General features: G+C 48.1%; 1 protein-coding gene across 1 annotated transcript in view; it reads left to right on the forward strand.

Annotated features, from left to right (window-relative positions):
* The window catches only part of LOC127004839 (probable E3 ubiquitin-protein ligase HERC1), a 64,870-nt gene extending 41,308 nt beyond the window's left edge, over positions 1–23,562 (forward strand). Inside the window, exons 36-54 of the mRNA XM_050873017.1 lie at positions 664–816; positions 1,197–1,369; positions 1,563–1,701; positions 1,899–2,039; positions 2,487–2,608; positions 3,305–3,452; positions 4,202–4,583; positions 4,878–5,032; positions 5,580–5,703; positions 7,870–8,078; positions 8,544–8,688; positions 9,174–9,335; positions 10,495–10,665; positions 12,065–12,352; positions 13,428–13,543; positions 15,133–15,343; positions 16,161–16,512; positions 16,690–20,632; positions 22,026–23,562. Coding sequence (XP_050728974.1) covers positions 664–816; positions 1,197–1,369; positions 1,563–1,701; positions 1,899–2,039; positions 2,487–2,608; positions 3,305–3,452; positions 4,202–4,583; positions 4,878–5,032; positions 5,580–5,703; positions 7,870–8,078; positions 8,544–8,688; positions 9,174–9,335; positions 10,495–10,665; positions 12,065–12,352; positions 13,428–13,543; positions 15,133–15,343; positions 16,161–16,512; positions 16,690–20,632; positions 22,026–22,232 — 7,341 coding nt within the window. The 3' untranslated portion in view covers positions 22,233–23,562. The remainder of the gene's footprint in view (positions 1–663; positions 817–1,196; positions 1,370–1,562; positions 1,702–1,898; positions 2,040–2,486; positions 2,609–3,304; positions 3,453–4,201; positions 4,584–4,877; positions 5,033–5,579; positions 5,704–7,869; positions 8,079–8,543; positions 8,689–9,173; positions 9,336–10,494; positions 10,666–12,064; positions 12,353–13,427; positions 13,544–15,132; positions 15,344–16,160; positions 16,513–16,689; positions 20,633–22,025) is intronic.
* Positions 23,563–26,549: the final 2,987 nt, after the last annotated feature.

Genomic DNA, 26,549 nt, shown 5'->3' on the forward strand with positions numbered 1-26,549 from the left:
GCCTTCACCACCCCACCTCCAACACTGATACATAACACTACCACAGCCTTCACCACCACCCCCAACACTGATACATAACACCACCACAGCCTTCACCACCACCCCCAACACTGATACATAACACTACCACAGCCTTCACCACCACCCCCAACACTGATACATAACACCACCACAGCCTTCACCACCACCCCCAACACTGATACATAACACCACCACAGCCTTCACCACCACCTCCAACACTGATACATAACACCATCACAGCCTTCACCACCACCTCCAACACTGATACATAACACCACCACCCCCAACACGCAGACATCACACCACCACACCCGCCACCCCCACCCCCAACACTGATAGATTACACCACCACCCCCAACACTGATACATAACACCATCACAGCCTTCACCACCACCTCCAACACTGATACATAACACCATCACAGCCTTCACCACCCCCAACACTGATACATAACACCACCACAGCCTTCACCACCACCCCCAACACTGATACATAACACCACCACAGCCTTCACCACCACCCCCAACACTGATACATAACACCACCACAGCCTTCACCACCACCCCCAACACTGATACATAACACCACCACAGCCTTCACCACCACCCCCAACACTGATACACTCCCTCCCACCATCACAGGTCCAGTGGTGCGATTGGGACACCAGCATCAGTGACGTGCCCGTGTCGCTGCTGGAGCCCGTGGAGCCCCAACCCTTCGACGTGTCAAAGGTCACAGGGATCACAGCGCGGGTCATCACTCAGGTCATGCGCTTGGCTGGCCTGACACAAGAGGTGAGGTTGTTGTTGTTGTTGTTGTTTTCTTACAGCAAAGGAGACGGCACAAGGGCAACAGAAAGAGTGCAGAGAAAAAAAAAAAGCCCGCTACTCACTGCTCCCTGCTTGGCCCCTCCATCATTTTCATCATTAGGAAAGAAAGAAAGGAAGGAAGAAAGTTAGAAAGAAAGGAAGAAAGAAAGGAAGGAAAAAAGAAAGTTAGAAAGAAAGAAAGAAAGGAAGAAAGGAAGGAAGAAAGAAAGAAAGAAAGTTAGAAAGAAAGGTCACTTCATTCTTTACTTAAAAATTCCTTTCATAACAACAGCTCGTGCATCCCTTCAGTAAGAATCTACCATCATTTCCGTCACTTACCCCCCTCTTCCGTCTCCCTTCTACAGATTGAGTTCCCGCGGGTGACATACAACCACGAGACAGACGAGCTTCAGACCACCTCCTCCTCCTCCTCGGGCAGCCTCATCTCCCCACACCTCCCCCAGGGGCTGCTCGACCCCTCCCCAGCCCACAGTGGCTCCCCATCACAAAAGGATCAGTCCCAGCATAAGACACCCAGGTACAGAGTCTTACGAGGGTTCAGAGGCTAGAGATGAAGGGTTGGATTCTATGATAAGGGTTTAAATTCCAATTTTAAGAGATTATATTGATTCCAGAGTCCTGTCGAGTGTCCTTTCTCCCTTCCTTCCTTTCTTCCTTCCTTTCTTTCTTCCTTTCTTTCTTTCTTTAACGTTCTTTCCGCTATCACACAGGGGCGGCTCGGACAGTCTGACGATGGACCTCTTGACGGACCAGATGGTGACGAACATCATGGACCAGGTCACGGGGCGCTCTGCAGACCCCAACCAGGACCAGGACCCACAACAGGGACCCCCGCGCGGCTCCCCCCTGGTACGTGTCGCATCCCCCCGCCATCCTTGTTTACCTTTGTCTGTGTGAAGAAAATATTACGTGCTTTCAAAATGATAGACAAGAAAAAAAAAAAAAAAACTCATATCACAGTTAATTATTTTCATTATTTCTTCGACATCAATATCACTTCCAATTCTCCTTCTTCTTCTTCTTCTTCTTCTTCTTCCTTCCTTCAGACCGGGGAGCTGAGCCAGGAGGAGGGCATGGCACTACGCTTGGCCTTCCTGCAGAGTGCCAGCCTCAGGGCCATCTGTGCCATAATGAACTGCCCACGCTATGCCGAGATGCTGCTGGTGCCGAGAGCCGTGCAGGAGAAGGTGAGGGGGGGAGGAGAGGAAGGAGGATAGAGAGATGGAGGAGAAAGGAGGGAGGGAAGGAAAGGATGAGGGAGGGAGAGGAGAGGCTAAGAGGCAGAGGAGAGATGGAGGAGAAAGGAGGGAGGGCAGGGAAGGAGAGGAGAAGAGGAGGGATGGAAGAGAGAAGGTGAGGGTCAGAGGAGAGGAGGAAAGAGAGATGGAGGAGAAGGAGGAGAGGAGGAAAGAGATATGTTGGAGAAGGAGAGGAGGAGGGAGGGATGGAGGGAAGGTGAGGGTCAGAGGAGAGGAGGAAAGAGAGATGGAGGAGAAGAGGAATGAGAGAGAGGAGGAGGAGGAGAGAGGAGGGATGGAGGAGGAGAGAGGGTGAGGGAGAGATTTCAAGCATTGCACAAACACACGTACACACAAACACACACACCCTCATGGCTTCCCTCCCCCTCCCTGCAGGACGTCGGGGAGAAGGGCAGCTCTGTCTCCCTTATCCACGAGGAGGACGAGATCCGCACGGCCATCAGGGTCTTGGTGCGGTGCATGGTGTCCGCGTGTACCCAGCCACAGCCACTCAAGAGGTAAGACACACAGATACATCATCATCATCATCATCATCATCATCGTTTAACATCCATTTATTCCCTATGGTGGGGTTGGACGGGATATGAGCCTCCTCCACTGTTGCCGGTCCATAGCCATTTCTTCCGTGATGTTCAGCCTCCTCATCTTCCTCCACCACCTTTCTCCACGTCTTCCTTGGCCTTCCAGATAAAGTATGGCTCTTAACCTGGTAGCAGCAAGGATCATGTTCCTCAATGGTCCATCCAAGCGAGAAAAATGAGAAAAATTCACCCCTCACACAAACCATTTCATAATATATATCAAAGCATTTGTGATCAGATTATGCATCATCTGTTTTGGGGGGTTTATGTCATGGCACAAATTTGGCCCGTCGCTGCTACAAGGTAAAGCCACAAATTTGGCAAGGTAAAGCCACAAATTTAAGCCACAAATTTGGCCCATCACTGCTACAAGGTAAAGCCACAAATTTGGCCCGTCGCTGCTACACGGTAAAGCCACAAATTTGGCCTGTCACTGCTACAAGGTAAAGCCACAAATTTGGCCTGTCGCTGCTACAAGGTAAAGCCACAAATTTGGCCCATCGCTGCTACCGGGTTAAACTTATTCTGCTGTCAAGTAGCAACATTACTGCTTGAAATGACTTGTGTTGTGTTGTACCATGGTGAGATTTTGACTGTTTTGTTGTGCTGCAGACAAGTGAGTGTGGCGGAGGTGGAGCGCTCCCACATGGTGCTGCACAGTATGTGTATGCGCGCCTGGGCCGAGGACAGCCTGAGCGTGGCGGACACACAGTCACGTATTATGGCCCTCACCGCCTCGGAAGACCACCTCCCAGACCAGGTAATGCCTCTAAGAGTGCACTCCACTACTTCCTTGTAACCATCAGGACACCTCTCCTCCCGAAATTGACCTCTCTTTCGGCCACCTCTTTTGATTCTTTTTTGTAGGAGCAGCGAGTAGCGGGCTTTTTTTTTTTATTATTGTTTCCTTTTTTTGTGCCCTTGAGCTGTCTCCTTTGTTGTAAAAAAAAAAAAGGATAAAAAGAGGTGCTGGACACACAGGATAAATCACCACATTATGAGTTACTGTTGGGTCTCACTCCAATTCTCATATCTTTAGTTGAGCGGTTTACTCTATTTACCAAGTTGTATTTACCTAGTTATAGTTTTACAGGGCCTGGGCTTTACACTCGTGTGGTCCCGTCTCCGTATCTACATTTATCCAACTATTCCTTAAAGCTTTGCACACTCCTCGCCGATACTACATCCTCACTGAGTCTGTTCCAAACCTCTATATTTCTTTGCGGGAAGCTATATTTCTTTATGTCTCTCAAGCATCTTCCCTTCCTCAATTTTCTACTGTGTCCTCTTGTGTTCCTGGTGGTAATTTCTTCTTTTATTAGTGTGTTCAGCTATGTTGGTTAATATAAGCACCTCTATATTTCCTTGCGAGAAGCTATATTTCTTTGTCTCTCTCAAGCATCTTCCCTTCCTCAATTTTCTACTGTGTCCTCTTGTGTTCCTGGTGGTAATTTCTTCTTTTAGTAGTGTGTTCAGCTATGTTAGTTAATATAAGCACCTCCTCTCCAGCTGAGTGAGGGCGCCGAACACTCCCAGAATGTGCTGTGTGAGATGCCCTCAGCCACTGGGCACGGCCGACTGCCCCGCCGCCCCATCATCTCCCTGGGGCTGCCCATCACCGTGCCCTGCGCCCCAGCCACCCACACCGGGGCAGAAGCTCACCCGCCCCATATCCAAGTGTCCCAGTCCACCCGCGCAGGGCATAACCCTCCACGAGGCAGGTCAATGGGTCCTCTCACGCCCCAGAGCGCCCCACTGCTACCCATGGCCCAGAGTCACTCCCCCTCACCCCCGCTGACGCCCCTGCCCCCCCTCCCGCTCCCCATCGCGACGCCGCTCCTGGAAATGGGGTTCACGCTCAAGCACATCCAGAAAGCCATTGCCGCACAAGGTTAGTCTTGCTGATGTTTTTTTTTTTTTTTTTTTTTTTTTTTGTGTGTGTGTGTGTGTGTGTGTGTGTGTGTGTGTGTGTGTGTGTGATTTATGTTACAATATTTTCTTTGTTTGTTTAGAGCAAGTCTTGTGTGTGTGTGTGTGTGTGTGTGTGTGTGTGTGTGTCAGGTTGGAAAGAGAGAGAGAGAGAGAGAGAGAGAGAGAGAGAGAGAGTAAGGGTGTATGGAAGTAAGTTTTAGAAGAATTACCAACGAATTTCCAGCACATCCCACCGCACATCTCTCTGTTTCAGGCCACAAAGGGGAGCCGTCAGCCACCCAGATCAACCAGCTGGTGACGTGGATGCTGGAACACCCCTGCATTGAGTCCAGGGAGCCGGGGGAGAGGCGACGCTCACACGATGACACCTCCGCCTCGGCCCTCAGATCGGTCAGAGCCGCGGCCCAGGTAGAAATAATTATAATAGCTATGTATGTATGTATGTGTGTATGTATGTATGCTTTTATATGTGTGTGTATGTCGTGTATTTACCTAGTTCTCCTCCCAAAATTGACCTCTCTTTTCGGCCACTCCTTTGACCTCTATTCAGGAGCAGTAAGTAGCGGGCTTTTTATTAATATTTTTCTGTACGCCCTTGAACTGTCTCCTTAGCTGTAAAAAAAAAATAAAGCTGTATTTCTAGTTGAAGTTTCACAGGGCCTGGGCTTTACGCTCGTGTGGTCCCGTCTCCGTATCTACATTTATCCAACATTTCCTTAAAGCTTTGCACATTTCTCGCCGATACTACATCCTCACTAAGTCTGTTCCAAACCTCTATATTTCTTTGCGGGAAGCTATATTTTTCTATGTCTCTCAAGCATCTTCCCTTCCTCAATATTTTACTATGTCCTCTTGTGTTTGTAGTGGTAATTTCTTCTGTTATTAGTAATTTGTATATTTGTATCTGTGTATGTGTATGAGATGAATTTCTGAGTGAGTCCATTCTCCTCGACAGCTTATGGGCCGAGGGGAAGGCGAGAGCATTGGGTCGTCACGTCTTGGCTCCTCGGGCAGCGGAATGATGCGACGGAGCGGCTGTGTGGACATACGCTACTTTGTGCTTCCCTCCAGATCCTCGGGTAAGATGGCCCCTCTTGAATATGTGAAGAATTGGGGTTTACGAGGAAAGTTTTGCTCCTTATCTTCAACCCTGTATTAAGAGTATGTCAGAAAAGATTAGTTACCCTTTTAAAACCCTCTCTCTGTTTCACCTTCTTTCTCTTGTTTTCTTTAGTTCAATTGATTAAGATGTAAGAAAAAGATTAGTTACCCTTTCAAAACTCTGTCTCACTTCCTCTCCTTCATTTTCTTTAGTCCTAATAAGGATGCAAGAAAAAGATTAGTTTCCCTTTTAAAACTCTCTCCCTGTCTCACTCTGCCTTCATTTTCTTTAGTTCAATAGATAAGGATGTAAAAAATGATTAGTTACCCTTTCAAAACTCTGTCTCACTTCCTCTCCTTCATTTTCTTTAGTTCTAATAAGGATGTAAGAAAAAGATTAGTTACCCTTTTAAAACTCTCTCCCTGTCTCACTCTGCCTTCGTTTTCTTTAGTTCAATAGATTTAGATGTAAGAAAAGATTAGTTACCCTTTTAAAACTCTCCCTGTCTCACCTTCTTTCTTTCGTTTTCTTTAGTTCAATAGATTTAGATGTTAGAAAAGATTAGTTATCCTTTTAAAACCCTCCCTGTCTCACTCTTGCCTTCATTTTCTTTAGTTCAATAGATTTAGATGTAAGAAAAGATTAGTTACCCTTTTAAAACTCTCTCTCTGTCTCACTCTTGCCTTCATTTTCTTTAGTTCAATAGATTTAGATGTAAGAAAAGATTAGTTACCCTTTTAAAACTCTCTCTCTGTCTCACTCTTGCCTTCATTTTCTTTAGTTCAATAGATTTAGATGTTAGAAAAGATTAGTTACCCTTTTAAAACTCTCCCTGTCTCACTCTTGCCTTCATTTTCTTTAGTTCAATAGATTTAGATGTTAGAAAAGATTAGTTACCCTTTTAAAACTCTCTCTCTGTCTCACTCTTGCCTTCATTTTCTTTAGTTCAATAGATTTAGATGTTAGAAAAGATTAGTTACCCTTTTAAAACTCTCCCTGTCTCACTCTTGCCTTCATTTTCTTTAGTTCAATAGATTTAGATGTAAGAAAAAGATTAGTTACCCTTTTAAAACTCTCTCCCTGTCTCATTCTTGCCTTCATTTTCTTTAGTTCAATAGATTTAGATGTAAGAAAAGATTAGTTACCCTTTTAAAACTCTCTCCCTGTCTCACTCTTGCCTTCATTTTCTTTAGTTCAATAGATTTAGATGTTAGAAAAGATTAGTTACCCTTTTAAAACTCTCTCCCTGTCTCACTCTTGCCTTCATTTTCTTTAGTTCAATAGATTTAGATGTTAGAAAAGATTAGTTACCCTTTTAAAACTCTCCCTGTCTCACTCTTGCCTTCATTTTCTTTAGTTCAATAGATTTAGATGTTAGAAAAGATTAGTTACCCTTTTAAAACTCTCTCCCTGTCTCACTCTTGCCTTCATTTTCTTTAGTTCAATAGATTTAGATGTTAGAAAAGATTAGTTATCCTTTTAAAACCCTCCCTCTCTCACTCTTGCCTTCATTTTCTTTAGTTCAATAGATTTAGATGTAAGAAAAGATTAGTTACCCTTTTAAAACCCTCTCCCTGTCTCACTCTGCCTTCATTTTCTTTAGTTCAATAGATTTAGATGTAAGAAAAGATTAGTTATCCTTTTAAAACCCTCTCCCTGTCTCATTCTTGCCTTCATTTTCTTTAGTTCAGTAGATAAGGATGTAAAAAATGATTAGTTACCCTTTTAAACCCCTCTCCGTCTCACCTTCTTTCTCTCGTTTTCTTTAGTTCAATAGATAAGAATGTAAAAAATGATTAGTTACCCTTAAAACACCTCTCTCTGTCTCTCTCTCTCTGTCTCTCTCATTCTTTACTTCAATAGATTATGATGTAAAAAAAATATTAGCTACTCTTTCTAAATCATCCCTTACTTCCTTCCCTCCTTCCTCCTTCCCTTACTCTCTTCCATACTCACTTACTCCTCCTCCTTCTCTCTCCCTCCCTCTTTCCCTCCTTCCCATAATCTGTTACTTCCTCCCTCACATCCTTACCATCTCATTTCCTCGCCCCTCTCCCTCACATCCTTACTATCTCATTCCCTCTTTCTCCCTCCTATCCTCACACCCTTATTCCCTCTCTCACACCGTCCCTCACCCCCACAGCCACAGGGAGAGGGATAGAGACCAGGGAGGCTGAGGCGACGCGACCCCAGCATGGCCGAGGGGAAGGGCGTTACAGACACGGTAGGCTGGTGTTTGAGGACCAGCCGTGTCGGGGCGTGGACGACTCCCTCGGCGCCCTGCCCAGTGACATCGACCAGTGGTTCTCGATGAGTGCAGCGAGGGACAGGGAGTGGCGGACCCTGCTGGAGGTGAGGGCGAGAGGGTGAGAGAGAGAGAGAGAGGATGAAAGAGAGAGAGGTTGAGAGAGGAAGAGGTTTTGAGAGAGAGGTTGAGAGAGGAAGAGGTTGAAAGAGAGAGAGAGAGAGAGAGAGAGAGAGAGAGGGAAGAGAAAGAGAGGTTGTTTAAAGAGAGAGAGAAGTCTAGAGAGAGAGAGAGAGAGAGAGAGAGAGAGAGGTTGTGTAGAGAGCGAGAGAGAGAGAGAGGTTGTTTAAAGAGCAAGAGAGAGAGAGACAAACTAACTCTACACCACTTAATCACTTATTCACTCATTCATTTACGTTGTTTTGTTTTTATTTCTTCATTCATTTGTATTCCTATCTATTTATCTATCCAATTATTCACTCATTTATTTACTGTGTTTTGTATTTATTTCTTCATTCATCTTTATCTCTATGTATTTATCTATCATTCCATCTATTTCCGTGTGTGTGCAGGCGGCCGTGAGCACCGACTCGGACAGGACGGTGAGCCTGTGCGAGGTCTGCCACCACTCCACCACCAACCTGCGGCAACACATGAGAGTCGCCCACCCTGGCTGTGCGCGGCCCTGGATGGCGGGCGTCTGCGGCACTCTGATAGGTGAGTCCCGGGGGCAGGAGGGGAGAAAGGTAGAGAGGTTAGGATAAGTTAGGTTAGGTTAGGTTTAGTTAGGTTAAGTTATGTAAGGTTAAGTTAGGTTAGGTAAGGTTAAGTTAGATTAAGTTTAGTTAAGTAAGGTTAAGAAAAGAAGGGAGGAGGTTATGAGTAGATTATAGAAGGAATTATAACTAATCCGTGAGTCCGAGAGGCAGAGAAGAAGAGGAGGAGGAGGAGGGACAGAGGTGGGTCATGAGTTGTGTTGCACTCTGCCTCAAAAGAAAACAAGGGAGGGGGTTATTAGTAGATTAAGTAGATTATAGAAGGAATTATAACTGATTGGTGAGTCCCAGAGACAGAGAAGAGGAGGAGGAGGAGGGACAGAGGTGGGTCGAGGGCTGTGTTTGTCTCTTTGTCTTCACACTCTTCTTTTCCTTCCTATTTATCTCACTTCTGTTCTCTTCCTCCTCCTCCTCCTCCTTCTCCAGGTGGGACGTACATCCTCTGTGAAGTGTGCCAGGAACAGCATGGGTGTTTCGGGGGCAGCGGCACCGCCCAGGGGGAGAGCATGGAGGGCCAGGACCGCCTACGTGACCTGACCACCGTCTTGGCACCTGACCTCGCCCCAGCACCCCTGGCTACTATGGAAGGTGTGTAGGGAAGGTGTGAAGGGAGATATGAAATAGTAAAGAGTGATTAAAAAGTCCGATAGCACCCTAAGGAAGACTGTCGCATCCCCCTGATATAATTAATACTGTCGCATCCCCCCGATATAATTAATACTGTCACATTCCCCCGATATAATTAATACTGTCACATCCCCCCCCCCCCCCTGATATAATTAATACTGTCACATCCCCCCGATATAATTAATACTGTCACATCCCCCCGATATAATTAATACTGTCGCATCCTCCTGATATAATTAATACTGTCGCATCCCCCCGATATAATTAATACTGTCACATCCCCCCGATATAATTAATACTGTCACATCCCACCGATATAATTAATACTGTCACATCCCCCCAATATAATTAATACTGTCACATCCCCCCGATATAATTAATACTGTCACATCCCCCCGATATAATTAATACTGTCACATCCCACTGATATAATTAATACTGTCACATCCCCCGATATAATTAATACTGTCTCATCCCACCGATATAATTAATACCGCCACATCCCCCCGATATAAGTAATACTGTCACATCCCACCGATATAATTAATACTGTCACATCCCCCCGATATAATTAATACTGTCACATCCCCCAGATATAATTAATAGTCACATCCCCCCGATATAATTAATACTGTCACATCCCACTTATATAATTAATACTGTCACATCCCCCGATATAATTAATACTGTCACATCCCCACAATAGCACCCTAAGGAAAACTGTCACATCCCCCCGATATAATTAATACTGTCACATCCCCCCGATATAATTAATACTGTCACATCCCCGTTATAATTAATACTGTCACATCCCCCCGATATAATTAATACTGTCACATCCCCCCGATAGAATTAATACTGTCACATCCCCCCACGAGCACCCTAAGGAAAACTGTCACATCCCCCCGATATAATTAATACTGTCACATCCCCCCGATATAATTAATACTGTCACATCCCCCCGTTATAATTAATACTGTTGCATCCCCCAATATAATTAATACTGTCACATCCCCCTGATATAATTAATGCTGCCACATCTCCCGATATAATCAATACTGTCACATCCCCCTGATAGCACCCTAAGGAAGACTGTCACATCCCCCCCTTCCCCCTACAGATGATGGACTTAGTATGAACGAGATTGACCTCAAGCTTACCAGTTACAACGTCATCGCATCCCGCCTCGGCCTCACCGATCGACGCCCCATCCCCGAGCCCATGCCCTTCCCATCGCCTGACCCCCTCGGCGCTTCCCCCCTCGCCCCATCTCCTTGCACTTCCCCAGTATGTGTGACCTGACCTGTCCCTTCCTTCCCCTTCCATGTGAATCCTTCCTTCCTTCTTCCTTTCCTTTCCTTTCTTTCCATTCCATTCCATTCCCTTCCCTTCCCTTCCCTTCCCTTTCCTTCCTTTCCCTTCCCTTGCCTTCCCTTCCATTCCATTCCCTTCCCTTCCCTTCCCTTCCCTTTCCTTTCTTTCCATTCCCTTCCCTTCCCTTTCCTTTCTTTCCATTCCATTCCATTCCCTTCCCTTGCATTCTCTTCCCTTCCCTTCCCTTCCTTTCCCTTCCCTTGCATTCTCTTCCCTTCCCTTTCCTTTCTTTCCCTTCCCTTCCCTTTCCTTTCCCTTCCCTTCCTTATTCTTCGTTTCCCTTCCCTTCCCTTCCCTTCCTTCCTGCTTCCTTTCCTTCCTTCCTTCCTTTTCTTTCCTTCCCTTTCCCTTCCTTCCTTTCCCCTTCCCTTCCCTTCCCTTCCCTTCCCTTGCCTTCCCTTCCTTTCCCTTCCCTTGCATTCCCTTCCCTTCCCTTTCCTTCCTTTCCCTTTCCTTTCTTTCCCTTCCCTTCCCTTTCCTTCCTTTCCCTTCCCTTGCATTCTCTTCCCTTCCCTTCCCTTTCCTTCCTTTCCCTTTCCTTTCTTTCCCTTCCCTTCCCTTTCCTTCCTTTCCCTTCCCTTGCATTCCCTTCCCTTCCCTTCCCTTGCTTTCCCTTCCCTTGCATTCCCTTCCCTTTCCTTTCCTTCCCTTGCATTCCTTTCCCTTCCCTTGCATTCCCTTCCCTTGCATTCCCTTCCCTTCCCTTTCCTTCCTTTCCCTTCCCTTCCTTTCCCTTCCCTTGCATTCCCTTCCCTTCCCTTTCCTTTCTTTCCCTTCCCTTCCCTTTCCTTTCCTTTCTTTCCCTTCCCTTCCCTTTCCTTCCTTTCCCTTTCCTTTCTTTCCCTTCCCTTGCCTTTCCTTCCTTTCCCTTCCCTTGCATTCCCTTCCCTTCCCTTTCCTTTCCTTCCTTTCCCTTCCTTCCCTTCCCTTTCCTTCCTTTCCTTCCCTTGCATTCTTCCTTCCCTTTCCTTCCTTTCCCTTTCCTTTCTTTCCCTTCCCTTCCCTTTCCTTCCTTTCCCTTCCCTTGCATTCTCTTCCCTTCCCTTTCCTTCCTTTCCCTTCCCTTCCTTTCCCTTCCCTTGCATTCCCTTCCCTTCCTTTCCCTTCCCTTGCATTCCCTTCCCTTTCCTTCCCTTCCCTTCCCTTTCCTTCTCTTCCCTTCCTAGCCTAGCCAACCCTGTCAAATAATAATAATGATAATAATAATAATAATGATAGTAATAATAACCCCATCAGTATTTCTTGCATAATAATAAAAAAAATATAAAACAAAAAAAATAGCCAAGTCCACCCTAATCAATTTCTACTCTGGTCAGCCTCCGGGACGGGCGCTCGACCTAGGGACAGCACCAGCGGACCGACCCCAGACCGCACCCTAGGGGAGCAAGCCGCAGCCCTCACCTCCCCCATAGCCCGCATCTCCGCCCTCCGACGCACCACCCACGCCCTACGAGTCACCATGGCAAGGGCTGTCGTGATGCGTGCACTCTCCCTTCTAGCTCTAAGTGGTGGCTCGTGCGATCTGTGGGCTGGTCTGGAGGCACTGGGGCTGTGCGATGTGCGGCTACTAGTGCGGCTAATGTGGCTGGTGGCTCAAGGTAACGGTGGGATGTGCTAATGGGATATGGTGTGGCTGGGTCTTGTGGGTTGTAATTGTATGGGTATGGGTAACTGTATTAACCCATCCGCTGTGATTGGCACAGATTTGGTTTTCACTGGTAGCCTGGTAACATATAGTCCCAGGTCTTTCTCTGCCTCTGTGGTGGATAGTTGAGTGTTTCCCATGTGGTATTGGTGTGCTGGATATCCTTTCACTGGTAGCCTGGTAACATACACTCCCAGGTCTTTCTCTGCCTCTGTGGTGGATAGTGGAATGTTTCCCATGTGGTATTGGTATTCCTGGATATCCCTTCACTGGTAGCCTGGTAACATACACTTCCAGGTCTTTCTCTGCCTCTGTGGTGGATAGTGGAGTGTTTCCCATGTGGTATTGGTGTGCTGGATATCCCTTCACTGGTAGCCTGGTAACATACACTCCCAGGTCTTTCTCTGCCTCTGTGGTGGATAGTGGAGTGTTTCCCATGTGGTATTGGTATTCCTGGATATCCCTTCACTGGTAGCCTGGTAACATACACTCCCAGGTCTTTCTCTGCCTCTGTGGTGGATAGTGGAGTGTTTCCCATGTGGTATTGGTATGCTGGATATCCCCTCCCAAGGTGCATGACTTTACATTTTTCTTCATTGAATTGTAGCAGCCACTTTTTGTTCCGTTCCTGTAGCTTGGTGATGTCTTCTTGTAGGAAATCCACAGTCAAGGGGTTAATATCCTAGGTCCTTTTTCCTATATGTTTCCTTCACTAATAAGTTCTTTCAGTATCATCTGGTTCTAATTTGCAAGTGTCTCATTATAATTACTCTTAAAGCCTTCCTTTCTCTATATATATATCCTCCATTAGTAAGCTCTATCATCATTTTCCCCTTAGTAATTACATGTCAGGTCATCCTCTATTTCTCCTACACACAAACTCTTTCATCATCGTCATCAACTGGTTCTAATTTGCAAGTGTCTGATTATAATTATTCTTAAAGTCTTCCCTTAGTATTGGTCAGGTCATCTCTATATATCTCCTACTCTTTCATCATCATCATCGTCATCAACTTCCGTATCCTGCTCCTCAGTCTGGAGTGCCTCTGGGCCGGGTCTTTCCAGCCTGGCCCATCTCAGTGACGCAATCGGTGCCCTCGCGCAGAACGACACGGATGCTGCAAAACTCCTGCTGCAGTTGTGTACGCAGGTGTGTGTACGTGTGTGTGTGTGTGTGTGTGTGTGTGTGTGTGTGTGTGTGTGTGCATGCATACCTATTTACCTAAGTGTATTAGTAACAGTATTTAACCCGTCCGCTGCGATTGGCACGGATTTGGCCTTCACTGGTAGCCTGGTAACATACATTCCCAGGTCTTTCTCTGCCTTTGTGTTGGATAGTGGAGTGTTTCCCATGTGGTATTGGTGTGCTGGATATCCCTTTGCTGGTAGCCTGGTAACATACACTCCCAGGTCTTTCTCTGCCTTTGTGTTGGATAGTGGAGTGTTTCCCATGTGGTATTGGTGTGCTGGATATCCCTTTGCTGGTAGCCTGGTAACATGCACTCCCAGGTCTTTCTCTGCCTCAGTGGTGGATAGTGGAGTGTTTCCCATGTGGTATTGGTGTGCTGGATATCCCTTCACTGGTAGCCTGGTTAACATACACTCCCAGGTCTTTCTCTGCCTCTGTGTTGGATAGTGGAGTGTTTCCCATGTGGTATTAGTGTGCTGGATATCCCTTCGCTGGTAGCCTGGTAACATGCACTCCCAGGTCTTTCTCTGCCTCTGTGGTGGATAGTGGAGTGTTTCCCATGTGGTATTGGTGTGCTGGATATCCCTTCACTGGTAGCCTGGTAACATACACTCCCAGGTCTTTCTCTGCCTCTGTGGTGGATAGTGAAGTGTTTCCCATGTGGTATTGTGCTGGATATCCCTTCACTGGTAGCCTGGCCTTAAACATACACTCCCAGGTTCTCTGCCTCTGTGGTGGATAGTGTAGTGTTTCCCATGTGTTATTGGTGTGCTGGATATCCCTTCACTGGTAGCCTGGTAACATACACTCCCAGGTCTTTCTCTGCCTCTGTGGTGGATAGTGGAGTGTTTCCCATGTGATATTGGTGTGCTGGATATCCCTTCACTGGTAGCCTGGTAACATACACTCCCAGGTCTTTCTCTGCCTCAGTGGTGGATAGTGGAGTGTTTCCCATGTGGTATTGGTGTGCTGGATATCCCTTCACTGGTAGCCTGGTAACATACACTCCCAGGTCTTTCTCTGCCTCTGTGGTGGATGGTGGAGTGTTTCCCATGTGGTATTGGTGTGCTGGATATCCCCTCCCAAGGTGCAGGACTTTACATTTTTCTCCATTGAATTGTAGCAGCCACTTTTTGCTCCATTCCTGTGACTTGGTGATGTCTTCTGGTAGGAAATCACACTCAAGGGCTTAACAGGTGTATTTCTTTAGTCAAAATTAAGTCTAATCTCGCTGGTTCATCGTCTCCTCTGAATCTCGTCTCTTCCTTCAATAACAAGAACCAGCAACGATCTTAGGGTCGTATTTTAAGACATTTCACCGCCCAAGAACACATATTTGACAAGGCTTTCGTAGGAGTTGTGGGCATTTCCAGTATTAGTTTTATGACCCTGGTGGTAGTGTGACCCTTCTTCTGTACCGTGAACCTGAAGAAACACTCATTAGAACCCGATTGACTCCCTCTTTGACCTTTAGAAACAGGTGACGTGAGAGGTGAGAGTATCTTATAATACCGACCTTAATGTTTACTCTTCACCGTTTCCCATGGCAGCACTTGATGGTGGCGGCAATGGGCATGTCCAGCGGGGATATCATTGGCGGGTCAGGGGAGGAGGACATGGGTGAGCTGGGCCTGAGTGGGGAGCGTCAGGACTCCCGTGCATCCTCCTCGGGCCTGCAACACACCACCAGCTTCCCCGTCACCCAGGCCCTGGTCTCCCTGCTGGCGGCTAACTCCTCGCTCATCCACGTGGCCGGCAAAGGTGAGATAGAATAGAGTAGATTAAATAGATAGAAACAATAGGATAACAGTAGATAACAGGATAACATAGGACACTAATATCTTGCAATAGAATAAAAAGGCTTGGAAAATGATAGTTAACCCGTCCGCTGCGATTGGCATGGACTTGGCCTTCACTGGTAGCCTGGCAACATACACTCCCAGGTCCTTCTGTGCCTCTGTGGTGGATGGTGGAGTGTTTCCCTTGTGGTATTGGTGTGCTGGATATCCCTTCACTGGTAGCCTGGTAACATACACTCCCAGGTCTTTCTCTGCCTCTGTGGTGGATAGTGGAGTGTTTCCCATGTGGTATTGGTGTGCTGGATATCCCTTCACTGGTAGCCTGGTAACATACACTCCCAGGTCCTTCTGTGCCTCTGTGGTGGATAGTGGAGTGTTTCCCTTGTGGTATTGGTGTGCTGGATATCCCTTCACTGGTAGCCTGGCAACATACACTCCCAGGTCCTTCTTTGCCTCTGTGGTGGATAGTGGAGTGTTTCCCATGTGGTATTGGTGTGCTGGATTTCCCCTCCCAAGGTGCAGGACTTTAGATTTTTCTTCATTAAATTGTAGCAGCCACTTTTTGTTCCATTCCTGTAGCTTGGTGAGGAAAACAGTAAAGAACCAATTTCTATTTTCCTGTTGCTATATTGTGTCGAATACAAAGAATCATGACTGTTTTATTTGTATTTTGCGCTGAATACAATGAGGTCCTCTGGTAGGAAATACACAGTCAAGGGCTTAAAGGGATGATGTAGCATAACAGTAAGACAAACATAACTGATCAGTGTCTCTACCAGGGGAGGTGTCGTCACCGCTTGGCAACTCATGGGAGACACAGGGCGACCCGGCCATCCAGCTCGCCAATGCTCTGGGGGCCTGCATCCTCTCCACGCACCTGCCACACTCGCACTGCCAATGGGCCGCTACTCAGCTGGTGGAGTGCATAGGGGGCCGCGCCAGGCTGCTGGAGGGCCACAATGAGCTCTTGGGGACTGGCGGCAGTGGTGGTGGTGGCAGCAGCAGTGCCAACTTGAGCAGTGCCGACTTCAACCACTCCCTGCCCAGCATTCAGACCACGCTGCTGGAGGGACACACCGCGCCCACGTCCAACGCCCTGTGGCTGGAGGGGAAGAACCTGCTGGTCACTAGGTGGGTCGTGGGAGGCTGTGAGAGGCTTGTTTTGTAGTGGTGAGGGATGGGAAGGATGTTTACTATAGTCCTTCTTGAATTAGACCACCAGATAGGAAACCATGATATTCAGACACACATTAACAGGCATAACAACCTCTCTCTCCCTCTCTCTCTCTCTCTCCTATCCTCCTGCAGTGGTCACGACAGCTCGGTGCGGACGTGGAAGGTTCACCAGCGGGGGGTCGGGGCGCAGGAGCACACCTTGGTCTTCCAGCTGAGTGAGAATGCCAGCAGCTACCCCGCCACGCCCGCCAAAGTGGAGCACCTCACCTCGCTCTCCTCAGGACGATACATTGCGGCCGCCTTTGAGAATGTGCTGAACGTGTGGTCGATTGTGGCCGGGACAACCGAGATCTGGACGAGCAGCAGCCCCATCACATGTCTGGAGGCGGCGCGGCAAGGGATGTGCGACTGTGTGCTGATGGGCCACCACGACGGCTCAGTCACCATGGCCGCCACCACCCCACACGGCCTCCTGCCCTCCACGCTGGTCCACGCTGGCCGCCAGGATGTGTATGTGAGCAGCCTAGCATGGCAGGACGAGGACAAGGAGTTGGCGGTTGGCTTCAGCGATGGTGTGGTCAGGATTTGCTTCGTCAACTGTGAGGTGGAAGTCATCACCTGCGCGGCACACCAGGGCCCGGTGTTGGTGCTGGAGTGGAGTAGCAACTGCTGTCTGCTGGCGTCGTGCGGCGAGGGCAGCACCAAGGTCTGGGCGCAGGCAGGCAGTGGATGGACACCAGTCTACTCCCTCGACTACAAAGCCCCGCCTGTCACTCTGAGGTGGTCGCCTGTCATTAGTGGTGTGCGTGAGGGTGTGTGCGCCCACATGCTGGTGGTGGGCCACGAGGACGGCCTGGTCACCGTCTGGAGGGTGCCGCAGACTCCTTCGCCACCCTCAGGAGCGGCGCAGTATGAGGAGAGTCCATGTTGCCTCCTCCAGCTGCGTGGCCACCAGAACTCTGTCACCTCTCTCGATGTGTCCCTGTCTGGCCTCATGCTGGCCTCAGGCTGCCTCAAGAGCAACAACGGCATGGTCAACATCTGGTCATTGCAGGACGGGTCGCTGCTGCAGACCGTGGTGGGCTGTGGGGGCGTGGCTGGCCTCAGGTGGTGTGGCTCGGCAGGGCTGGCCATCTGCTTCACCCAGTCACAGAATGTGATGTTCGTGGTGGCGTCTGATGAGCAGTTCTACAGCCTGCGCGTGGTGGCCCTGTGTCGCATGAGGCTGCAGCGCTGGGGCATGTCTGGCCTACACCACGCCCCCTGCCTGCGCGCCCTTCTCTGCCACCTCCCCTCGCTGCTCATCTCCCAGTACCACCACGAAAAGCCACTAGTGGTTAGTGGCGAGCAGCTGGTGCACAGCCGGTACCTGCAACAGCTGTGTTCCCTGGCGCTGCTGCTGCGTCTGGACACTGTCCTGTGCACACAGCCGGCGCCTGCCCACGTGGTGCACCCAGAGCCCGTGGTGGAGTGGGCCTGGCTGGACACACTCTGCACCGCTGTCACCACCGCCGAGAGCCTCAGGAACCGCACGCCGCTGCCCTCGTCCTTCGTGGCGCGGCACTTCAAGTATGCTGACGACAAGGAGGAGCTGGGTGTGGCCCTGAACAACAGCAAGTGGGATGTGGAGCAGGATGCGGCCGTCATGGCGTGGGCCACCCAGCAGCCGGCCGACTGGCAGGTGGGCGGCCGCTGCCACGTGTACATGTGGGGCAGCGGCCGCCACGGACAGCTGGCGGAGACTGGTCGCAGCAGCCAGGTGCCGGTGCTGACAGAGACGCTGGGGTGTGCTCAGCAGGTGGTGTGCGGCCAGAACTGCACCTTCATCGTGACGGCCAACGGCTCCATCCTGGCCTGTGGCGAGGGCAGCTACGGCCGCCTGGGGCAGGGCAACTCTGACGACCTCCACACACCCACCGTCATCTCCACCCTGCAAGGGTTTGTAGTGACACAGGTGGCCACATCGTGCGGGTCTGACGGCCACAGCCTGGCCGTGACGGACAGCGGCGAGGTGTTCTCCTGGGGCGACGGAGACTACGGCAAGCTTGGCCACGGCAACTCAGACCGCCAGCGCCGCCCCCGTCAGATCGAGGCCTTCCAGGGGCAGGAGGTGGTGCACCTGGCCTGCGGGTTCAAGCATACGGCCGTGGTCACCGCCGACGGCAAGCTGTACACCTTCGGCAACGGGGACTACGGGCGCCTGGGCCTGGGCTCCACGGCCAACAAGAAGCTGCCGGAGCGTGTGACGGCCCTGGACGGCTGGCGCGTGGGCCAGGTGGCCTGCGGCCTCAACCACACCGTCTGCTGCAGCACTGACGGCAACACCGTCTGGGCCTTCGGCGACGGGGACTATGGCAAGCTGGGGCTGGGCAACTCCACCTCCAAGTCCACACCACAGAAGGTGGAGACCATGTGTGGCATCGGCGTGAAGAAGGTGTGCTGCGGCACGCAGTTCACGGTGTTCCTGACGCGTGACGGTTGTGTGTCCACCTGCGGCATGGACCGCCTCATCGGCCAGCCGGAGTCCAGGACGCGCGGCCACAACCGCCCACAGCTGGTGCCGGCACTGGTGGCCCAAGTGGTGGTGGATGTGGCCGTGGGCTCGGAGCACACCTTGGCCCTCACCTCCACCGGGGACGTGCTGGGCTGGGGTGTCAACAGCGACGGCCAGCTTGGCCTGGGCCACTCGGCGGCCGTGCGGGAGCCGCAGCTGATCCTCACACTGGTGGGCAAGGGCATCAGACAGATCAGTGCCGGCCGCAGCCACAGTGCCGCCTGGACGGCCCCGCCCCTGCCCCCCATCACCCCCGGCAACCCTGCCCCCATGCAGCTGGGCGTGCCGTCCTCCGTGCCGCCGCAGTACCCCAACCTGCAGAATGTGTCCCGCGGTGCGCTGTGTGCCCGGCTGCGGCTGCTGCACCAGTTCAGCGACCTGCTCTACTCCTCCTGGAAGCTGATCACCCTCACGCCCGGCAGCGACTGCTTCCTGGACAACGTCAGCGCCGTCACCTCTGCCGAGGTGCGCTCGGTGGTGTCGCCGCGCGTCTACACGCTGCCGCTTGTGCGCTGCCTGGGCCGCACCATGGTCCAGGGCCGCAACTATGGCCCGCAGGTCACTGTCAAGCGCATTTCAAGCCGGGGGGTGCCATGCAGGCCCATCTTCACCCAGCTGGCCAGGCAGGTGGTCAAGCTCAAGCCCTCAGACCTCAGGCTGCCCTCCAGGGCCTGGAAGGTCAAGCTGGTGGGCGAGGGCGCTGACGACGCCGGCGGTGTGTTTGACGACACCATGACGGAGATGTGCCACGAGCTGGTGACGGGCGCCGTGCCGCTCCTAATCTCCACGCCCAACGCCGTGTCTGACGCCGGCAACAACCGCGACCGCTTCCTCCTCAACCCAGACCTGACGCAGCCCAACCACCTCATGTGGTTCAAGTTCCTGGGCATTCTTTTCGGCATCGCAATCCGCACCAAGAAGCCGCTCGCCCTGCCCCTCGCACCCCTCGTCTGGAAGCTCCTGGCCGGCATCAGCCCCTCCTCGGCTGACCTGGAGGAGGTGGACATTGAGTACATGCAGACGCTGAGAGCCATCCGGGACATTGACCAGGACGGGGTGACCGAGGACACCTTCCATGACGTCATTCCGCTGGAGAGCTTTGAGTGCATGAGCCTGACGGGGGCGCGGGTTGCTGTCGTGCCAGGGGGCCGCGCGGTGCCTCTGACCTTCACCAACCGACAGGAGTACGTGGCGCGCACCATCCACTACCGCCTGCACCAGATGGACAGGCAGGTGGCGGCGGTGCGCGAGGGCATGGCGTGGATCGTGCCGGTGCCGCTGCTGTCCCTCATGACGGCCGCACACCTGGAGCAACTCGTGTGTGGACTCCCGCACATCTCCGTCGCCACCCTGAGGAAGGTCGTGAGGTACCGTGAGGTGGAGGAGCACGACACGCTGGTGCAGTGGCTGTGGGCCATCCTGGAGTCCTTCAGCCCCTGTGAGCGCGTCCTCTTCGTGCGCTTCGTGTCCGGCCGCTCCAGGCTCCCGGCAAACCTGGCAGACCTGTCCCAGCGCTTCCAGGTGAGGGGCGGCTTACTTTAGTGGTTTACTTTTTATCACTGTGTTGTATACTGGTTTACTTTTACGTATCATCACCCTTGCAAACAAACTGCTTTTTTTTTTTTTTTTTTTTTTTTTTTTTTTTTTTTTGAGAGGAGTCAGTTCAAGGGCATAAAAAAGGTAAGAAATGGAAAAAAAAGCCCGCTACTCACTGCTCCTATAAAGAGTTAAAGGAGTGGCCGAAAGATAGGTCAAGTTCGGGAGGAGAGGTGTCCTGATACCCTCCTACACCTGTCACTTTTTGGTGATTTCCAGGTTTTTGGCATAATCAATCATGTTATAGTTTCCCTTTGTCCTTCTAGGGTGTGAGTGCTGTAAAATCACCTAAACTTTCCCACCCATATCACAAGCCAACAGTTTTTTTCGTAGATTTTCCGTTAACCCGGTAGCAGCAACGGCCCAAATTTGCGGCTTTACTGTGTACCAGCGATGGGCCAAATTTCTACCATGATATAAACCTCCCAAAATAGATGATGCATAAACTGATCACACATGCGTTGATATATATTATGAAATGGTTTGCGTGAGTGATGATTCTTTCTCATTATTTTACTTAGAGGGGCCTTTAACCTAACCTAACCTAACCTAACCTAACCTAACCTAACCTGAGAAACATGACCCCCGCAGCTACCGGGTTAAGTAGAAAAAAATACTTTGGCAGTTTGTTTCGGAAGATGAACCTGTCAGACCTGTCCCAGCGCTTCCAGGCGGGTGGCGGCATGCTTCTTTACTCTGATACTCTCCTTTACTCTGCCCATTGAGTGCGTGTTTAGTTTTACACATACTAGGTAGACATTTACTAAGGTTGGCATTATAAGACACTTTTGCTTCTCACATCAGCTATTTCTAAGGGTCAAGGAGGGGGTCAATCGGATTCTAATGAGTGTTTCTTTAGGTTCATGGTGCAGAGGAGGGGGTCAATCGGATTCTAATGAGTGTTTCTTTAGGTTCATGGTACAGAGGAAGGGTCAAACTACCACCAGGGTCATAAAACTACCCCTGGAAATTCCCGAAACTCGTATGAAAGCTTTGTCGAATTGGTAAACTTGTGCGACGAAATGTTTAGCAATACGGCGTTTATTGTTGTATCAGTCTTGTATCATCTCATCCATTGGTTTCTTAGTTTTTGGACTCTTGCAGACTCCTTACGTTCTTATATTGTCGTCCCTCAAATAGTTCGGTTTCAATTTTATACGGATTGTCACGGAAGATCTTTTAGGATTTTTAAATTTCCTGTTCATTGAGATATTTAAAAATTCTTAAAAATCTTCTTAGAAAATCCACATAAAACCGAACTATTGGAAACCGTACTATTTGAGGGATGACTGTATTCTTATTTTCTGTGTCCGTCCAGGTGATGCGTGTGGACCGGCCGGTGGACACGCTGCCCACGGCCCAGACCTGCTTCTTCCAGCTGCGCCTGCCCCCCTACAGCAGCCAGGAGGTGATGGCCGAGCGACTGCGTTACGCCATCAACAACTGCCGCTCGATCGACATGGACAACTACATGCTGGCGCGTAACCAGGACCCAAACCACCACTCTGACGACGACGAGTTCTGAGGGAAGACTTTGTTTACGTCCATAGAGCAAAGGAAGAAATGCAAAGGCGAAAGCAACAACAAAAAATGAGAAAAACAACAGTACACCAAGCAAGACTAGAGAAAGTGCGGTTTGAAGGGATGACTTGTGTTTTTCTTTATGTCCATAGAGCAAATGAAGAAATGCAAAGGCGAAAGCAACAACAAAAAATAAGAAAAACAACTGTACGCCAAGCAAAACTAGAGAAAGTGTGATTTGAAGGGGTGACTTGTGTTTTTCTTTATGTACATGGCAAAGGAAAGCAGATCAAGAGCAAAAACAACAACAAAAAACAAGAAAAATGACAGTACTCCAAGCAAGACTAGAGAAAGTGGATTTTGAAGGGGTGACTTGTGTTTATCTTTACATAAATACAGCAAGGAAAGCAGATCAAGGGCAAAAACAATAACAAAAAACAAGAAAAACAACTACGCCAAGCAAGACTAGAGAAACCAGATTTTGAAGGGGTGACTTGTGTTTTTCTTCATATATATACAGCAAGGAAAACAAATCAAGGATGAAAACAACAACAGAAAACAAGTAAAACGACAGTACACCAAGCAAGACTAGAGAAAGCGTTTTTTGAAGGGGTGACTTGTGTCGTTTTCCTCTCGGCTAGGTCCAAGCGAAGACTTTTCTCTCTATATATACACACGACAACAAAGCCATAGGGATACTGAAGGTGCAGAGGGTAGCCTAGTCTTTCTTACTCATCTATACACGCTGGACGCTTTTTCATATACACACACCAGCCGTCTGTCCTTGTCCTAATACGAATAATACGACAACAGAGAGATACTTTTTACACCAGCAGACAACTATAGCAGCCTTTCTAACACGTACATGGCAACATAGCGGACGTATATATATAAACAGCTTCTTGTGCGCGGCTGGTGGCAGAGAGGGTGGTGATACGCCATTGAGGAAGACAGGGGAGGTATAGCTAGGCACTCCAGGGGTCAAAGGTTCCTGCCAGCACCAGGGTAGTATGCTAAGCCCTTCCTGAGCCCTTCTTTTGTTTGACGGAGAGGATGGGAACACACTACGAAGGTCATTTGCGAGACACTGTTTGGGGTATAGAGGTCACTGCTTTGCCCTCTCTCACTCCCCTTCTCTCCATTACCTTCTTAGCTACGCCACAGAAATATTACATGAAGACATTTGCCACAGCTCAGAATATATGATCGTTTGTGTGTTTCTGGTTAAGTTACGCTAAGACACCCTGGCCACAGCTCTTGAGTACGGACATATCTATCTATTTTCATGTATTTGCAGTAATAATACATGAAGACACACTTGCCACAGCTCAGAATATGTGTTTTTATGTGTTTCTGGTTAAGTTACGCTAAGACGCCCTGGCCACAGCTCTTGAGTACGGATATATCAAGTTCTTTTAGCATGTTTCCAGCGATAATACATGAAGACACTCGCTACAGCTCAGAATATAAGATTGTTTGTGTGTTTCTGGATAAGTTATGCAATGACACCCTGGCCACAGCTCTTGAGTACGGATATATCAATTTATATTCATGTATTTGCAGTAATAATACATGAAGACACACTCACCACAGCTCAGAATATAAGGTCTTTTTGTGTGTTTCTGGTTAAGTTACGGACATATCTATCTATATTCATGTATTTGCAGTAATAATACATGAAGACACACTCACCACAGCTCAGAATATAAGGTCTTTTTGTGTGTTTCTGGTTCAGTTACGCAATGACACCCTGGCCGCAGCTCTTGAGTACGGACATATCTATCTATTTTCATGTATTTGCAGTAATAATACATGAAGACACACTCACCACAGCTCAGAATATACGATCGTTTGTGTGTTTCTGGTTAAGTTACGCAAAGACACCCTGGCCGCAGCTCTTGAGTACGGACATATCTATCTATTTTCATGTATTTGCAGTAATAATACATGAAGACACACTCACCACAGCTCAGAATATAAGGTCTTTTTGTGTGTTTCTGGTTAAGTTATGCCAAGACTCCTAGGCCACAGCAATTGAGTACGGATATATCAAGTTCTTTTAGTATGTTTCCAGTGATGTTACTTGAAGGGACACTCGCTACAGCTCAGAATATAAGATAGTTTGTGTGTTTCTGGTTAAGTTACGCTAAGACACCCTGGCCACATCTCCTGAATACGGATATATCAAGTTCTTTTTGTATGTTTCTAGAGATAAGACATGAAGACACACTCGCTACAGCTCAGAATGTAAGATCGTTTGTGTGTTTCTGGTTAAGTTACACTAAGACACCCTGGCCACATCTCTTGAATACGGATATATCAAGTTCTTTTTGTATGTTTCTAGAGATAAGACATGAAGGGACGCTCGCTACAGCTCAGAATATAAGATCGTTTGTGTGTTTCTGGTTAAGTTACGCTAAGACTGCCTGGCCACAGCTCTTGAATACGGATATATCAAGTTCTTTTTGTATGTTTCTAGAGATAAGACATGAAGGGACGCTCGCTACAGCTCAGAATATAAGATCGTTTGTGTGTTTCTGGTTAAGTTACGCAAAGACACCCTGGCCACATCTCTTGAGCACTGTCATATCGAGAGCTTATGTGTGTGTGTGTGTGTGTGTGTGTGTGTGTGTGTGTGTGTGTAGTGATGTTACTTGAAGGCACATTCGCGACAGCTCAGAATATAAGGTCTTTCGTGTGTCTATGATTTTTTTTTATATGTCCGGTCATTAATCAGATGTTGTGTCCCGTCTCCTATAATTCACTCCCCTCCTGTCTCTCTCCGGCATAAGACCTCAGATGTTGCGCCGACTAAACGAAACTTTCCAACTTTCGGTTATGTCAATCTGTGTCACGCTCACCCCCGAAGAAGATGTATATAGTCTTGTCATTTTTGCGTACATTATTTTTCTTTCTCTTCATCAATTTTGTTCGTCATGTAGAATCTTTACGTCCCAAGGGAATGTATATATATATCGCCTTGTTATTACTATTCCCATTCATTTTCCTTATTTTTCTTCATTGCTAGGCTCAAATTTTTATCAAAAGTCCCAAGGGAATTGATTTTCTTTCGTTTTCTTAATTTCCTGGCTTCTTAGACCTGTATGTCCCAAGGAAATGTATATATAGGCCTATTATAATTATTTCCATTGATTTTCCTTCTTTTTCCTTATTTCTCAGTTTTGTATAGGCCTGTAAGTCCCAAGGAAATGTATATATAGGCCTATTATAATTATTTCCATTGATTTTATTTCTTTTGGAAATGTATATATAGGCCTATTATAATTATTTCCATTGATTTTCCTTCTTTTTCCTTATTTCTCAGTTTTGTATAGGCCCGTAAGTCCCAAGGAAATGTATATATAGGCCTATTATAATTATTTCCATTAATTTTCTTTCTTTTTCTTTATTTCTCGTCTTTGTTTAGGCCCATAAGCCCCAAAGAAATGTATATATAGGCCTATTATAATTATTTCCATTGACTTTCCTTCTTTTTCCTTATTACTCAGTCTTGTATAGGCCTGTAAGTCCCAAGGAAATGTATATACAGGCCTATTATAATTATTTCCATTGATTTTCCTTCTTATTTTCAATTTCTCGGCTTCGTTTAGGCCCGCAAGTCCCAAGGAAATGTATATATAGGCCTATTATTATCATTTTCATTCATTTTCCTTCTTTTTTTCAATTTCTCAGCTTCGTTTAGGCCCGTAAGTCCCAAAGGAAATGTATATATAGGCCTATTATACTTATTACCATTGATTTTCTTTCTTTTACATAATTTCTCGGCTTTGTTTAGGCCCATAAGTCCCAAGGCAACGTATTTATAGACCTATTAATAACTTTTTTTACTATGCCCAGATGCCAACAGTCTTGTGCCATGGTGTTCAGGGCTCTCTCAAAGGTGCATGGTGATCTTATTATGCTCATTATACCACACTAGTCATGGTTATTTTGTGGTTCTCTCTCTCTCTCTCTCTCTCTCTCTCTCTCTCATTTGTTTATATTCGATGAGGAAGAAAGGAAGGAAGGAAGGAAAGGAGGTCAGCAATGCAGTTTCTCTCTCTCTCATATGTAAGGTTGTTATGTTTGTTTGTTTGTTATTGTTTATTTAATTTGTTTTTTTGTGAATTTGAGTTACTTAGGCCTATGCTGTTTTGGGCGTGTGTTGTATAGTAATGTTAAGTCGCTTATGTTTGTTTGTTTGTTTGTGGATTCATTATTTCGCTTATTAATCTTAACTTTTTTTTTCTCCTCTTTTACGAGTGTCAAAATCTATTATTATTATTATTATTATTATTATTATTATTATTGTTATTATTAT

This window comes from Eriocheir sinensis, chromosome 29, assembly GCF_024679095.1.
Source record: "Eriocheir sinensis breed Jianghai 21 chromosome 29, ASM2467909v1, whole genome shotgun sequence".
Lineage (NCBI taxonomy): Eukaryota > Metazoa > Arthropoda > Malacostraca > Decapoda > Varunidae > Eriocheir > Eriocheir sinensis.